Source organism: Scleropages formosus, chromosome 2 (genome assembly GCF_900964775.1).
Source record: "Scleropages formosus chromosome 2, fSclFor1.1, whole genome shotgun sequence".
In the NCBI taxonomy this organism is placed as follows: domain Eukaryota; kingdom Metazoa; phylum Chordata; class Actinopteri; order Osteoglossiformes; family Osteoglossidae; genus Scleropages; species Scleropages formosus.
Window position 1 is genome coordinate 5,338,687 of NC_041807.1, and position 16,514 is coordinate 5,355,200.

The 16,514-nt window shown below is 42.3% G+C and overlaps 1 protein-coding gene across 12 annotated transcripts in view; it reads right to left on the reverse strand.

Annotated features, from left to right (window-relative positions):
* The window catches only part of plekha6 (pleckstrin homology domain containing, family A member 6), a 95,350-nt gene that overhangs the window by 40,826 nt on the left and 38,010 nt on the right, over positions 1-16,514 (reverse strand). For 9 of the 12 annotated variants that reach the window (XM_018758591.2, XM_018758596.2, XM_018758603.2 and 6 more), the window contains exons 1-2: positions 4,009-4,219; positions 2,494-2,577 (exon numbers count right to left, since the gene is read on the reverse strand). The exons of 1 other annotated variant lie outside the window; for it this stretch is intronic. In XM_018758591.2, the coding sequence (XP_018614107.2) occupies positions 2,494-2,577; positions 4,009-4,040 (116 nt within the window). In that variant the 5' untranslated portion in view covers positions 4,041-4,219. Of the gene's footprint in view, positions 1-2,493; positions 2,578-4,008; positions 4,220-10,959; positions 11,014-16,514 lie in introns of those variants that run through there. 2 more of the 12 variants (XM_018758601.2, XM_018758599.2) reach the window with 2 other exon arrangements.

Consider the following 16,514-nt stretch of genomic DNA (forward strand, 5'->3'; position numbering starts at 1 on the left):
CTGTCTGTCCACTAGTTCACTTGTTCAGACGAGAGAATGTCTCGAAGAAAACAGTTTAGCTCACGGTAGACAGCATGAGAGTACAAGAGAAGTCAGTCAGTCCTGTGCTATTTTTTGCACTGCCTGGCAGCGAAGCAAGGCCGCACCCCTGAGGTTATAGTTATGGTTATAGTTATAAAAAAAAGGAATGGTTTAGGAAAAATGCAATCTGGAGTTTAGGAAGAAATACGGTTTAAACTGAACTGAATCAAATGGGCTTTACAGGATTCTTCAAGATATTGATTGCTGGCTCTGGCTTATTGATCTACTGGACAGGTGAATTTATAACTGCATTTCTGTGTGTTCTGTCTAGTGCTGACTAAAGTACTTCAAGGTAAAACAAACTACATATGACAATACATAAATATCTGATATATTACACACAACACTTCACATACACACAAGTACAGCCCATTAAATACCACAAATCAATTTATGATTGATCCAGAAGTATCTTGTATGCATTCAAGTGCATAATATATACTTTTGTACATAACAAATGTTTCATTTACATGTAAAATTGTGGAAAGCAGTGTAAGGGAGAGGCAGAATAAATGCTTGGCAAAAAGTGTGTCCATAGCTGGTAAAGACTGTAACTGCTATAAAAGTCCTTCGCTGTGGTTTCTAGGATTTAGCAGAGTGCACTATTTCCTTTTTAGTCAGGATCAAAATTCTGTACCATTACTTATCTGTGTACTCCACCTTCCCCTTCAGTACAACAACATCCTAGTAAGATGTTACAGTATGACATTGTTTAATTCAGCCACGAGACACTTTGTAATTCAGCCAACAGACACAGTACTGATAATGGTGATAGTACATGTGTATCCTTAAGCTAAGTCTCTAACTTAAACAATACTTGCATTGTAATATATGTCACAGTGACAAAGCTTAACATTAAATCTGGGCTCTAAGTCAGTCTGACTCAAATGAGGAATTCTCCACATCCTGCAGGTACTGTACCATGAGTGACACTAAGACTTGAGGTCATTCTTTTCTAGGGCTACTCTGTACAGTAGCATGTTGAGATAGCTAGTAGCATTGGGGTTACAGCTATTGCTTTTGGATCCAAACACACACTTTCAGAGCCGCTTGTCCCATACGGGGTCACGAGGAACCAGAGCCTACCCGGAAACACAGGGTGTAAGGCCAGAGGGGGAGGGGACACACACAGGACAGGACACCAGCCCATCACAAGGCACTCCAAGCAGGACTCGAACCCCAGACCCACAGGAGAGCAGGACTGTGGTCCAACCCACTGCGCCACCGCACCCCCTTGGAGCCAAACATTTAATTCAAATTATTTTTATAGAGCTCTCGTCTCACTCACTGACAGAGCACTTAACCAAAGGCATAAGGCAAATAAAAAATGAAGATAGTTGACGAAAGACTACTGTAATACATTATCAATGCTTTTATGAAGTTATAAGTATGCCTACTGGCCACAAAGGAAAGGAACAAAAACTCCCAATTGAAAGTCAAGGGAGAAAAAAATCTCTGAGGGTCCAAGTGCCAGTGGCTGCCCACCCCTGCTGGGCATTCTAGATTAAATAAGACTTCTAAGTCAGATTACAGGTAGCAATGGCGTTATTGTTGTATGATAACTCAAATTCCCAGTTCATCAAGGTATATCTCGTCCATCATGGCAGTTGGTCATCAACTTCAGTCAGCATGGGGTGCTTGTGTGATAGCCAGCCAACATCCTCGGGTCTTATTGTAGGGAAACAAAGGTTCCAGGTTCGACGCTCACCTCTGGTTGTAGTACCCTTGAGCAATGTTCTCACCCTAAATTGCTCCAGTAAAAATTAGTCAGCTGTAAAAATGGATTAATAATGTAACAGGTTTTTTCCTCAGGCCATCACTCTCACGAGCAGCTAATACTCCCCTATAGGTCTCCTGTCAGTGCAACAATATCCCATCACTATTTATTTATTCTGTAATTCTGTGTCACCTGTTTGTTGACTGTAAATACTGGAAGCATTTAGAACCACAGAAAATTCCTTGTGTGCGTCAGCACACTTTGTCAATAAAACTCATTCTGATTCTGATCATTGTAAGCTTGTAATAATGGTAACCTTAACACTATAAGTTGCTTTGGAAAAAAGTGTCAGCTACATGAATGTAAGTAAAAGTTATGTCTAATTCATTTTGTGAATGATGTATTTCCAGGAAACAGAACATGACAGTGTGAGATCAGGACCCTTGCCCTAACTGAAACTGACATAAACAGCAGGACATCTGGTTATCAGACAACAAATCATGACAACAAATCTTACACTGGCTGTACATGTGAGGTACATTTTTTGCTTGTACAGCAGGTTGGGTCAAAAACAAATTTCAAAATTTCAGGCAAAGGGACCCTGGTGAGAGATCTAACACACCACAATGACACCAGAGGATGTGTAGAAACATATGTGCGCCACTTACAGATCACATAAAACAGGCAACACTTACTGAGTGTATTTCTGTAGTCTTCGGGTATCCTCCAAAGGACTCTGAATTACTGGGTACCCGACTGTACCATTTTGGTCATTCTGACTGTAAATGAGAAGGAGTCATGGTGAGATGGGGCTTACATTTTATAGCTCATCAATAATCAAGCTCTCAACACTGCTGGGACACACCACCCAATACCAGCAGTAGGTCCCTCAAACCACCAGACAAAACAATGCCAACGTGAAAATGAAAAAAACAAAGAACTCGGTGTCTTTATGACATTTCTTGAAATGAGTAATTCACCTAAAACAGTGAATAGAGGGACATGAGTTTCTGAGAACTGGCTATTAGAATTCTTCATAATTGAGTGGCACAGCAATATGAGGCTCGATTTCCAGCTATGCTATAACTGTAATTCAAAACAATTGAAAACGGTGGTTACTATAACTCCCCATGAGAGCTCACAGTGTTTTTTTTTTTTTTGCTCAGTCTGCATCCTGTGCAGGAGTTTATAGTCCTTGATATTGATCCTGTAGTTGTTGACATGACAATGAACAAACACTGATGTTCCAGTTACAGTACAGCCCAAATAACAACATACACAGTTACTCTGTAGAATAAGTTTCACCCCATGAGTGCACAATGTGACTTGAAGAAAGCTTCTTGACTCTTGTCTCTACTTGTTACTGGAGACTCGTATCAGACACAAAGGCCTTATCAGTAAGTTGGACTCTTTTCCATCCTCTTCTCCCATGCTAACAAAGGTTTGACGTGATTGTGGCCTGCATAAGCGCTGGAGGTAAGTGCCCTGGACTTGGCAAGTCTACCAGTGAGTTCCTGGTCAAGCACCACTCAGGTTCTGTGCAGTCTCCCAGTGCACACTGCCAGGTAGAAGACAGGGCCCTGGACACCATCCAGGGACACACTAGGAAAAGTGTGAGTCTCTGAAACACCATGGAACCACAAGCTAAAGCTACAAAACAGAGGCTGAAAACAAACCTTACATGGCTGACACCCTGAGTCTGTTTGTGCTGTGACATGATCTCACTGGGCTTTAGCACGCCTGCTCATGCGTAACCTACAAACCTATATACGGGGAAGCAGAACAGATGGCCCCAAACAGAATCTAAATGGCTATACACTGAATCTGAATCGTATCACTGCTGTTTATGTGCATGGTTTAAGGTGCCATAATTCCCTACACACATGCCTATGTTTGACAACTGCTCGTACAAGAAACACACGGCTGCAGAGAAATTACTTAAGTGAACTGCCACCATCATTCAGGCCTCATGCACTGTTTTCATTAGCACATGTATACATGCTTGCACACGACCCTTGGCCTTGGACACAGAAATTGCCAATAAATACATTATGGAGAGTACCAGCTCTCCCTCTCTCCAGTACTGCATTGCAGTCTTCGCTGACCTGCAGCTCTCAGTGCTCATCACAACCACTGCTGCTAGTCAGCCCATCACAATGAGCTTCCCCTCTGTATTGTCCTCCAACAGCCAGGCACAATGTCCTACCTACCTCACTCTCCTGTCGGCGCGGAACTTCAGCATTTTTCCCCAGATCAATCATAGAATACTCTTAAGAAAGCACATGGAGAGAGAGAGGAAGTTGAGGACAAGACCCCAAGGAAAAGACAAGAGCCCTTTGCTGTTGCTGTAGGATGTTGGAAATTGAAATTGCTGCGCTGTGTTTTCTCCCTCTCTCCTTGAGAACGCATGCTATGGCTCTTTCTCTCTCTCCCTCCCTCCCTCTCTCTCCCTTTCGCTCTCTGTCCCTTGCTGTCTCCCTCTCTCTCCCGGTTCTCTTGCTCCCCAGAACTGCAGGGCTCAGCTGATTTGCTTTCTCAATCTGTCCATTTTTATTCCCCTCCCTCTGATTTTCCCACAGGAGCAGTGGCAAAAACGGATCCCCACGTGGACCTTCTGTCAGTCCCTAGAATGAGGCTGTTGATTCTCCATTTAGCATCAGATAGGCAACTGACATGGAGAATCACTGCCCATAGGACAGCTGTACAGGTCATCTGGAGAGGGGCTGGTAGAGGGGCAAAAAACATAGAAACGATGGCTTTACAACCTATACATGTTTTCCTTTTTTACACACTTGACTGGGAATCACAAAGACACAGCTTCATGCAGTTTTAACTGCATCTTTACTTCATACTCAGACAACTTAAGCAACAGAAGAAATAGCCATGCAATTTCACAGGGCCCATCAGGAAGAACAGTCTTGTTCATTCATCCCATATATTTTTCAAAGTACTGACCTTACAGCATCATAATGGTTAAAGCTGCCAGCTGTTGACTAGAAGGTTGCAGGTTTGAATCCAACATTCTGCTACAAGGTGCTTAACTTGCATTGCTCCAGTGAAAGTTACTCAGCTGCATAATTAGGTAAATAATTTCATGTAGTTTAAGATAAAATTAAGTCACTTTGGAGAAAAGCATCCAAATAAGTCAAGGTAAATCAATGAAACTGTCTTGCTGTTTTTTCATATTCGTGTAAAAAGATCAAATTTTACCCTTTAACCATCCAAGGGTGTAATGGGAAGTATTATGATCATTTAGCATAAAAATAGGGCAGGAAAAATAATGCTAAAGACATATAAATTGTTTCATAATGAAGATGATTCCTTGGAGGTTAACTGGTTAACTGAGAGTAGGGGGGTGTGGTGGTGCAGTGGCACACTGGGTTTGACCAGGTCCTGCTCTCCCCTGGGTCTAGGGTTCAAGTCCTGCTGGGGGTGCCTTGCGATAGATTGCTGTCCCATCCTGGGTGTGTCCCCTCCCCCTCTAGCCTTATGCCCTGTGTTGCTGGGTTAGGCTCTGGCTCTCCATGACCCCCCTGAGGGACAAGCAGTTTCAGGTATTGTGTGTGGTTAACTGATGAAAGCACAAGAAGAAATGCCAACTCCTCACAAATTGAACAGTGAGGGAGCCTGTGCTTCATCACAGAGCCCAGGCACTTTGAGGCACCCATGCTACCTGCTGTGCCACCATGCCAACCTCTACACTGACTAATTCCCATTATTTACTTCAGTAGTTTTTACCACTATCATCATCTTCATAGACCCACATATTCCACTATCAGTGGAGTTGATGTAATTATTATTATTTATGAACCAGCATTATCCTTATTCCACTAGTAAGAGAACCAGATCTAGGAGTCTTGTAGATGTCAAGGTTCACACAGGCAGCTCAAGTAACTTTGAAAAGAGGCTGTTGTAAATTATAGTTCACCCTGAGTTTGCCCCCCAGCTGCTTCAGAAGAAGTCTGGAGTCACAGGACAGACAACATCACTGGGTATCACCAAGGTACTCGTGAAACCAAAAACATACAGGAAGCAGTTACACGGTTGTTTCCCCATATCTCCAGTATCTCTGTATCTATGACTGGCTCTCATGTGATTCAGGTCTTGTCTGTTTGCTTACTTTTGCATTCCAAATAGAGCACAAATCAAGAGATGTTTTATTCATGGTGTGAACCTTATTATTATTTATGAACCAGCGTTATCCTTACTCCAGTAGTAAGAGAACCAGATCTAGGAGTCTTGTAGATGTCAAGGTTCACGCAGGTGGGTCTCTCTCTTGTTTATCAGTATTTCCATTCAGACACTTTCTGACAACCCAAGAATTACAATTTAACACCTGAGAAATTTTGCAGGTGACTAACTACACAGTCAAAGACTTGAATGTTCTGTATTTTAGTCCAGCTGTGACAGGTCATTTAGTGCCAAGCCTGGGAGAGAAATGGTTAGCAGCTGAGCATAGAATCCACAGTAAGTACCTGTAAACTGTGAAGTCCAGAAGGTAGATGAGATTTACTGTCACTACTGTCACATTTGTGAGTGTTACACAATCATCCCTATACAAGTAATTGAGATAAAGCTTCCCTTGATATATTTTCCACAATAGGTAGAAAACAATCACCCCAACAAAACAGAGGTTGGCCAAAGCACCATCAATGTGTGTATCAGTTCCTTCTAAGGCCAGTTCACAACGGGGTCAGAATCTGTGTCATGAAGGGCTGTGTTGCTAACACCCTTATGTTTTTACAGTAGGAGTTGTTACACTATCTTTAAGCCAGAGGTATTGACATGGATCACAGTTTTAAAGAACAACCTTACTCAAGGATGCTGCTGTACACCACCTGCTTGATTATCACACCTATTTCACACACACACACTTTCAGAACCACTTGTCCCATACGGGGTCACGGGGAACCAGAGCCTAACCCAGCAACTCAGGGCATAAGGCTGGAGGCGGAGGGGACACACCCAGGACAGGATACCAGTCTGTCGCAAGGCACCCCAAGCAGGACTTGAACCCCAGACCCACGGGAGAGCAGAACTGTGGTCCAACCCACTGCACCACTGCCCTCCCAGGAAAACAGAAGAAATGTTTTCTCAACACACACACACACACACACACACACACACACACACACACACACACACACACACACACACACACACACACACACACACACACACATTTTCAGAACCGCTTGTCCCATACAGGGTCACGGGGAACCAGAGCCTACCCGGGGGGCGCGGTGGCGCAGTGGGTTGGACCACAGTCCTGCTCTCCGGTGGGTCTGGAGTTTAAGTCCCGCTTGGGGTGCCCTGCGACGGACTGGCGTCCCATCCTGGGTGTGTCCCCTCCCCCTCTGGCCTTACACCCTGTTTTCTCAATATCTAAAGATAAAGCTAATGCTGCAGCATGATGTTTAAAGTCAGTTCCACAGTTCAGTCTCTACTGCAAGAAGCCTGTAATCTAGACTGAGTAACAATGAAACCCAGGGGCAACACAGTTGAGATGAAGTTAAGAACTTTGATCAGACATCTAAAATAACACAGAGCAGAGTGGTTGAATCCTTAAGCAATTAACCTAACCTACACTTTAGTAAAGATATAAACAGGTTATATCTATATATCTTTACTAAAGTGTTAGGCAGTTTAATGAGTCTGTGTACATTCATAAATGGCCACAGTCAGCTTCCAGGGAAAACAAAATGAAAAAGAAAACAGCAAACAGATGTTCAAGGTTTTTTTTGAGTAATTACTTCTTTCATGCTGCATAGTCATAATTAAAGCTAATACTGCCCATGTCTTCAGAAAGACCATCCCCATTATGAAGTATGGTGGTGGCAGCACTATGTTGTTATGTTTATTTTCATCAGCAGAAACTGAGAATTTTCTTAAAATAAGAAGAAAATGGATAAAGCAAAATGGATGAGCAAAATACAGGAAAATACTACAAGAAGATAACCTGCATCAGTCTGCCAAAAACTGAAGGTGGGAAGAAAGTTCATCTTTCAGAAGGACAATGATCACAAGCAACTCTGGAGGAGCTCAAGAACCAAAAGATGAACCTTACAGTCAAAATCCCGATATGAATCCCATCAAGAATCTGTGGCACTGTTTCTAAGTTGTAGTCCACAAACATCACTCAACCAACTTAAAAAAGATGAAGGAAATCTGTTCCAAAAATGGGCCAAAATCCTCCCAAACAGAGCAGAGCTTTACGATCTATACCAACCAATTATTTCTAAGTGAAATGCAATTGATAAAATTTATCATAAAATGCAAAGATGGAAAAGGGGGGGGGGGTGCAGTGGTGCAGTGGCGCAGTGGGTTGGCCCACGGTATTGCTCTCCAGTGGGTCTGGGGTTCGAGTCCCGCTTGGGGTGCCTTGCGACGGACTGGCGTCCCGTCCTGGGTGTGTCCCCTCACCCTCCGGCCTTACGCCCTGTGTTGCAGGGTAGGCTCCAGTTCCCCGTGACCCTGTATGGGACAAGTGGTTCTGAAAATGTGTGTGTGTGTGCAAAGATGGAAAAGGGGGGGTGCAGTGGGTTGGCCCACGGTACTGCTTTCCAGTGGGTCTGGGGTTTGAGTCCCACTTAGGGTGCTTTGTGACGGACTGGCATCCCATCCTGGGTGTGTCCTCTCCCCCTCTGGCCTTACACCCTGTGTTGCCGGGTAGGCTCTGTGACCCTGTATGGGACAAGTGGTTCTGAAAGTGTGTGTGTGTGTGCAAAGATGGATAGCAGTGTTTGAATTTTCACAATAACATCACATTATTCCAAAACTGCACTCACAAAAGTTTATTTGTTACTTTATATCTAAAACACATTAAGTGAAAATACTTCATAGCAAAACTACTGTATTTTTTAGAAAATATGTAGCAGCATTGAAATGAAATGGAGTTCAGTATATCATTTTTGAACCAGTAAACACATAAGCATATATTTAAAAATATTTACTGTTAAAATATTTTGAAATAATCCCAACAATATTCACAATGATAGCAATGGAACAGAACAACTGCAGCATTACATATTGTGAGCATGTTTTGACGAATCGTGCATGCACATACAGCTCGAGTCTATCATTAACAGCAAAGTGGCATGAAATGTAAGTGATGCCTTATTTAGACTGCATGCCCCATGAGTGAAAATACAAGAGGAGTCTCCAGGGGCTTTCTGTTGCAGTTCGCCCAACTGTAGTTTGCAATCAAACACAGGCGAAGTTTTGCATTCTGGGTTTATGCAGCCTATTTGTCCCTGAGAGACCTTACACTGTCCCTTCCTATATTATGCAAAACAAAACAAAATATTCACTTCTTTAGTATTTGTTATTTCCATGAAGGGTACATAAATAGACAAATCATAATGAGCACATTTTTCGATAACAAATTTTATCTCTTATTCTTTACCGTAGACACAATCTCTATGGGCTAGACTACATCATTATTACATGATACGTCATCAAAATACATTATTTAGACCTGTCATATCCAACTGTCATTCAAAGGAAGGGAGAGCTAATCACTGTAGCGTCCTTTTACTGATGTTCCAGTTAGCAAAGCATCGAAACTGAAACCCCGCATGCACAACTACTCGTCTAAACAGATTGAAGTGCCAAAACTGGATCAAACTTTCAACTATGGGGTGGGGTAGGATGGAGGGGAGCAAAAGTTAGGGGCCTGGACACTGAATCCTGACAGTTCAGTGCTTGCTTCATGTGTCTCCAACATGACAAGCAACAGCTTAAATCACAAAATGAAAGGTTTTCAAGTTATCTCAATATGACTAGGCGACAGAACACACACACACACACATTTTCTGAACTGCTTGTCCCATTCAGGGTCACAGGGAGCCTAACCTGGCAACACAGGGCATAAGGCTGGATGGGGAGAGGACACACCCAGGACAGGACACAACACCAGTCTGTCACAAGGCACCCCAAGCAGGACTTGAACCCCCGACCCACCAGAGAGCAAGACTTGGGCCAACCCACTGCACCCCCTCTGACAGAACACATGTAGGAATAATATGAGCAGCTATCCATACAGTACTTTCATCCTTTTTATGAACTGTTTTAATGTTCATGCACACATCCCAAAAAGAGCCTGCATAATACAGTGCAATTCTGACTGTTAAAAGCAATGGTGGCAGTACAGTAACACAGCTCTGAAGACCACAATACCTTTCAAATTTCAGCAGTCCAGGTGTGCATAGGCATTAAGATGAATTTTGCTGAAGGATGACTGAATCAGCTTGGCACCCAGAGGCAGGTTGTAAATATGTCAGTCAGACATACCCTATGATAACATACCATCTAGAGTGATAGTACAATAGGGTTATTGTCGCTTTCTCAGACATAATCCATGTTGTTCTCACATAGAGGCTGACATTTACAAATTTACATTTTGATTTAAAATTAAAAATAATATTATTAAAAAAAAATGACTGGCTGCTGGTACTGACTGAACCAAAGGAAAACTTCATGGGAGCTATCATAAACCACTTGAAACTGGCATGCACAATTTTACTTGTGTACCTTTAAGGAAGAGATCAAGGCAAAACAACTATGCTACCCTGAATCCACAAACAAAACAAACTTCCTGTTGGACACCCCTGATCTCCTGAAGGAGCCTCTCTCTATCCCAGGCCCAAAAATATTGAGGCACTTTGGTGTTCAGACAGAGCAACAAAAAAACTGTCTCCAGACCTAACTCACAAAAACAATAATAATGATTCAACCTATCCAACTGAAAGAAGTGTACCCAGTGTCTCCCAGGTAGTTTTCCTGTCTCCCAGGTAGTTTCCATCACTGGCATTTTTACCTGAAAAGTCCCAGTGTCTCCTTGATGATCCCTTGTGTTGTTGAGAGTAATTTTTGATAAAAATCGAAAGAGAATGAGAGAAAGATGGTTCATTTCTGCATACATTTAAGTCTCCTTTTACAAAATGTATCCAATTAATGTAGTTAAAACTATACTTAGGGGTGCCTTGTAACACATCAGGTTCATTATTTTTAGTGTGAAATGAAGTTATTAGCAGGATCAGATATCAGCAGTACAACGTATTCAAAAGAAATTAAAATTGGATTAATTTAGAAACATACAAAAAATCTTTAATACTGTTCAGGTATGGGGTGCATGGGGGCATGGTGGGTTTGGCTGGTACCTGCTTTGTGGCAGGTCGGGGGTTCAGTCCTTGTTTGGGGTGCCTTGCAGCGGACTGGCATCCTGTCCTGGGTGTGTTCTCCCCCTTCGACCTTGTGCCCTGGTTACCAGGTAGGCTCCAGCTCACTGCGACCCCGGTTGGAACAAGCGGTTGTAGATGTTCGTTGGTTGGTTGGTTGTTTAGTTATGGAAGTTCAAATTTAAAATTTACTTTAAATGTGTCACTATTCCAGGACAAGGGAATTCCAACTTTCATAATTGATTTCTGTTCTATACAACAGTTTTCTATCAAATCTTGCAAAAAAAAAAAACATTTACATTCACGTATTTAGCAAACACTCGTGTTCTATTGAACGCTATGTATATCAGCCCACACTTTTTGCGCACAAAATTACAGATATGCTTTGATATACTAAGTACAATGAGTCACTCATCTACACACTACACACACACACACACACTATGGGCAATTTAGAGTCAACAATTCACTTGAAGCATATCTATTGGCTGTGGGAGGACACTGCAGTACTTAAAGGAAACCTACGCAAACAAGAGGAAAACATGCAAACTCCACACAATTAAATATACCATATGTCCTCTTTTACCAACCAGGCACTGTGAGATAGTGGATCGTTGCTGCTGTCGTACTTCTTGGGCCATCATGCAATAAAGTAAATCAGGCAGATCTTGTATCATACTCTTGTATACCTACATTTTAACAAGAATTGACATCATACTGAATCAAGAGTATTTTGAAAACCATGCCAAACATGAATTATTCTCCATAAGTCAAGAGTACAGCTCTTCATTTTGGAATGTCCTACAAAATACTGACTTGGATAAAGAATTTTAACTGAGAGAGTTGCCATAATTACACAACTGTTGAGACACGGCTTGATTGTGACCTCATGTTTGGGTCAGTGTGATGGAGACTGCAGGTCTATCACTGCCATTTTTTGAGTACTGCCTCGACTTTAACCATCAGGAGACCTATTGTATATGGACCTGACAGCACTGTAGTCTCTCATATTCACATCCCCGGTTCTTGTTTGGCCCAAGCAGGAACATGACGAGAATTTAGTGAAATTTGGTCTTTCAGAGTTCCACAGAAATGTTCTCAAGAACTACATACTGCTTCACTCACTGTGAGTACCCATGCCAAAAGAGCACTATTTACTATTAATGGATCATCAATAAAGCTGAATCTCAACAAATATATGAAGAAGATGGATAGATGGTTCATTTGAATGAGCTATAGTAAATCCTCTATATGCGTGCATATTGTTGACTTGTTCATTCATCCATCCATTTTCATCAACTGCTTGTCCTGTGCAAGGTGGGGGGGGCACCCTGGACAGAACATCAATACTGACATGTTGAGCGCTCTGAAAAAGTATTTTCAGCTTTTTGACATTGGTTGATTACATTTTTGTCAGTTCTAGTAGTACACAAATGGAGCATGACAGAAAAATGACAGCCATTTCATTTCTATATCAGTTCCTCTGTGTAGAAAAAAATGAAACGTGCAGTGTTCGGAGTGAAAAAAAAATGTTCCTTCATACTCAACGATTTTTTCCGGATTATGCTATATGGTTGCTAGTGTGATCCATTTGGTTGGACCCCAGCATGATATATTAAGCATAATGATGTGTAGTTGGACAAGAGACATTTTAACAGATATTTAAGGACATTGGATGGGGATATAAGGAAAACTCTACTTGGAGGATATCTGGGCTGAGGATCTGCATCTGAACAGAGTCCACAGTGAGCATGAGCATGAGCTCGAGCATGAGGATGAGAACCCAGTGCAATTATTAAGTATGAACAGAGCTCATGTTATATTTCTACATTTAATGAGTCTTTCTTGCCAGACCTTAATGTTGATCCTTTTCAATGAACGTTAATCAAAAAGATATAGACTGGACCAACAATTTTCCAAAATGGCATACTTGATAGGATTCATGTATTTTTCGTGTATGTTTCATGTATTTTGATTTTCATTGTTTTTCATTTTTACTGAAAAGTCTTCCATCGAAAACAGGAGAATAATTGGTTAAAACTATGTAGTTATGCACCTATTGTCTATGTGGCTTTGCAGCTGTTTAGCTTTTCAATGCCTACATGTGAAAGACTAAAGACAAGACAAGTATTAGGAGTGCATGCATTCAAATATTTTTCCAGGAAAATGCTTTCTGCGCTAAATAAGAACAGAAGTAAACTGACATTTCAATGTTAATTGTTCAGAGGAGGTAAACTAAGAGCATGCTAGCACACCAGCACTTTGTAAAAATGACAATTTAAAATAATTTGTGTGTATCATAATAATCCTATCCTTTACAGAGTACATGGGAGATGTTTCTTCTCATCAGCCATCATTGCAGGTGGAGCTTCAAAATCAGCGCCTGCTATGTGTTTTTTTTTTTTTTTTAAATGACCTCAGTTAAACTGCTACAGGCATGAAGTAATGAAAAGAAGAGCACAGTGTGCATGTTAAAATGTCACGCCCCAAACCGCATGCCCGACGAGCACACCTGTGGGTGATTAAGAAAGGACGGGCATAAATGCGGCGACTCGTAAACACCTGATTGCAAAACTTTATTCAATATCTAAATATAGAAGAAGCAACTCCTAGCAATTCACAGCAAAGTCCCTTGTCCCCCGTCTTATTCCCTTCTCCTCCCCATCCTGAGACAGTCGGCTTGGTTTCCCGAGTAAACCATGACAGAAGGTTCTGCCTACACAATGAACTCAGAGGTGCATAACTGGCTGGGATCTCACCTCACTCCTAGCCAGTTTTCAGAGTGGGCTGCAACCCCGCATCCAGGCTGAGCTTGCATACAGAGGAGAGGACTAGACCGTTGTCCGTTTCATTGAAACCACCGTTGGTATTGACAACCTGGCTCGGGAGCAAACCCCAAAATCATGGTCACCCTCTCCAGTACCCTGCCCTGCAGGAGCATCTCAGGAGCCTATACAGGTCAGGAACAGTTGTCTTACCCCTGAGGAGAAACAGCACCGACTCCAGGGCCGGCTGTGTTGCTACTGCAGTTCACCTGACCACTTCAGATCGACCTGCCCAGCCCATCAATGCAGGACTATATCACTGAGGCACTAGCTGCAGGCATTATCTGACCCTCTACATCTCCAGGAGCCACCGGGTTCTTCTTTTTTGGGAAGAAGGATGGAGGTTTGCACCCCTGCATTGACTATCGGGGGCTGAATGCCATTACAGTGAAGTATCCCCACCCCCTGCCTCTGATCACCGCCACCTTGGAGCAAGTAAATGGGGCCACGGTTTTACCAAACTAGACCTCCATAACGTGTATAACCTGATTCAGATCCGCGAGGAGGACTAATAGAAGACCGGATTCAGTACCACTGTAGGCCACTATGAGTATCAGGTCATGCCGTTTGGATTTCCTAATGCACCCTCGGTCTTCCAGGCGTTTGTCAACCATGTTTTGGGGGACCCATGTTTAAGTAGAAAGATCGACCGACCCTCACCTGTCCCTGACGCCGCTAATAGTCTGCTCATTACACCTACAAAGCACTTGCGCTTGAGTCCGTCGGCTTGGTTTTCAGAGTGCACCATGACAATCTGCAACCTATGATAAGAAACACAGCCTTGATTTTAATATCCAGACACACCTACTCTCATTCATGCAGTTGTTATGTATGCTTAACATTAATACTACCCATATGCCAAGTGGTTTCATTCCAAATTAGTCTTAATATGACATGGAGAAAATGGGCAAGAAATTAAATGCTAGCTTCATTACAGATAATAAAGACACTTTGATAGAAAAAAGTGAAATGGTGTTTATACATCACTTGAAGGCAGGGCTGGCCTTAGGCCAGTTTAACCTTTTTGATTCAATGAGGTCCTGCCCACAGGGGGCCCTGCAATAGAGTAGCCCCGCCAACTCTGAAAAGTAAGTAAGAGGCTGGGGTGAAGTGGAGCTGAAGATATTGGTTTGTTTACATAAACATAGATAAATATATATTCAGATATTTAGTTTTAATACAACATAACAGCATGTATTTCTGATACCTAATTTGAAATAAGTCTAGGAGGCCCAACAATGTGGTCCAAACTGGCCATGCGATAGATAAGGCCAGCCCTGTTTGGAGGGATGTAGACTGGGATAAGAATAATAACTAGATATAAAGAAAGAAATTGACATGTTATTGTGCATTCTTTCAAAGACTTTTGGGAATTGTTGTACACTAAACAAAGAATGAGGTTTCCTTCTCTCAATGTTGTGTTACATACAGTATGATTGTTTAATGAACGTCCTGCTTCCCTATGCCCTATCAGTCAAGCTGTGGTGGACGTCTGGCAAAACATTAAATTCTTAACTTTTTACTGACACTTTCCTCCAAAGTTACGTACAATTACTCAGCCACTTAAATAGCTGGGTAGTTGTACTGGAATGATTTAGGGCAAGTACCTTGCTCAAGGGTACTACAGCTGCAAGTGGAAATCAAACTTGCAACCTTGGGGTCTGAAGGGAACAGTTTGAATCACTACACTATCAGCTATTCCAAACTTTTACATTCTGTCATTGATGAGATAAAGTATCTCGTTGTGATGGAACAGAAATGGGCATATGGCCCTTATCTAAATTAAATGAATCCTTTGATTGGAGGAACTGAAAAAAATGGAAAGCAAGGAATTCTTTGTACAAGAATATTCCCAACCATACATTACTTTCTAAAGGGCTGGTTATCTCACCTTGAAAAAAATACCATGGGATTTTACTGTCTAATTAGATTGGTTATGGTGTATAATAAATACAGAATAAAATTTTCTCAAATGACAGTAGGAAGATTAGATGTTTTTTCTCAATTTTTTATCCTTTACAGTGCAAGAAATGGAATACATGCAAATTATCAATGGCACAAAGAAATTTGTAAAACTGCAGTAAAGCTCCAACAGCTGGAAGGAAAACAGACACACACACTTTCTGAACCACTTGTCCCATACGGGATCATGGAGCCTACCCGGCAACACAGGGAGCAAGGCCAGAGGGGGAGGGGACACACCCAGGACAGGACGCCAGTGCGTCGCAAGGCACCCCAAGCAGGACTCAAACCCCAAACCCACTGGAGAGCAGGACCCGGTCTAACCCACTGTGCCACCGCACCCCCTCTTGGAAAGAAAACAATGATATACAATTTTAGAACTTGTCCCAACAGAATGGAAGGAGGGATACCTCATCAAGCTACCAAAGAAAGGCGACCTCAGCAGCTGCTCCAACTATAGAGGCATAACACTCTTGTCAGTTCCAGGCAAGGTGTTTAATAGGATCCTCCTCAACAGAATGAAGGACACAGTTGACCAACAGCTCCAAGACCAGCAGGCAGGATTCCGGAAAGAACGATCCTGCACAGATCAAATAGCCACGCTGCGTATTATATTGGAGCAGTCAATAGAATGGAACTCACCACTCTACATAAACTTCATTGACTATGAGAAAGCCTTTGACAGTGTAGACAGAGACACCCTGTGGAAGCTGATGAGACATTATGGAATACCAGAAAAGTGTACCAACA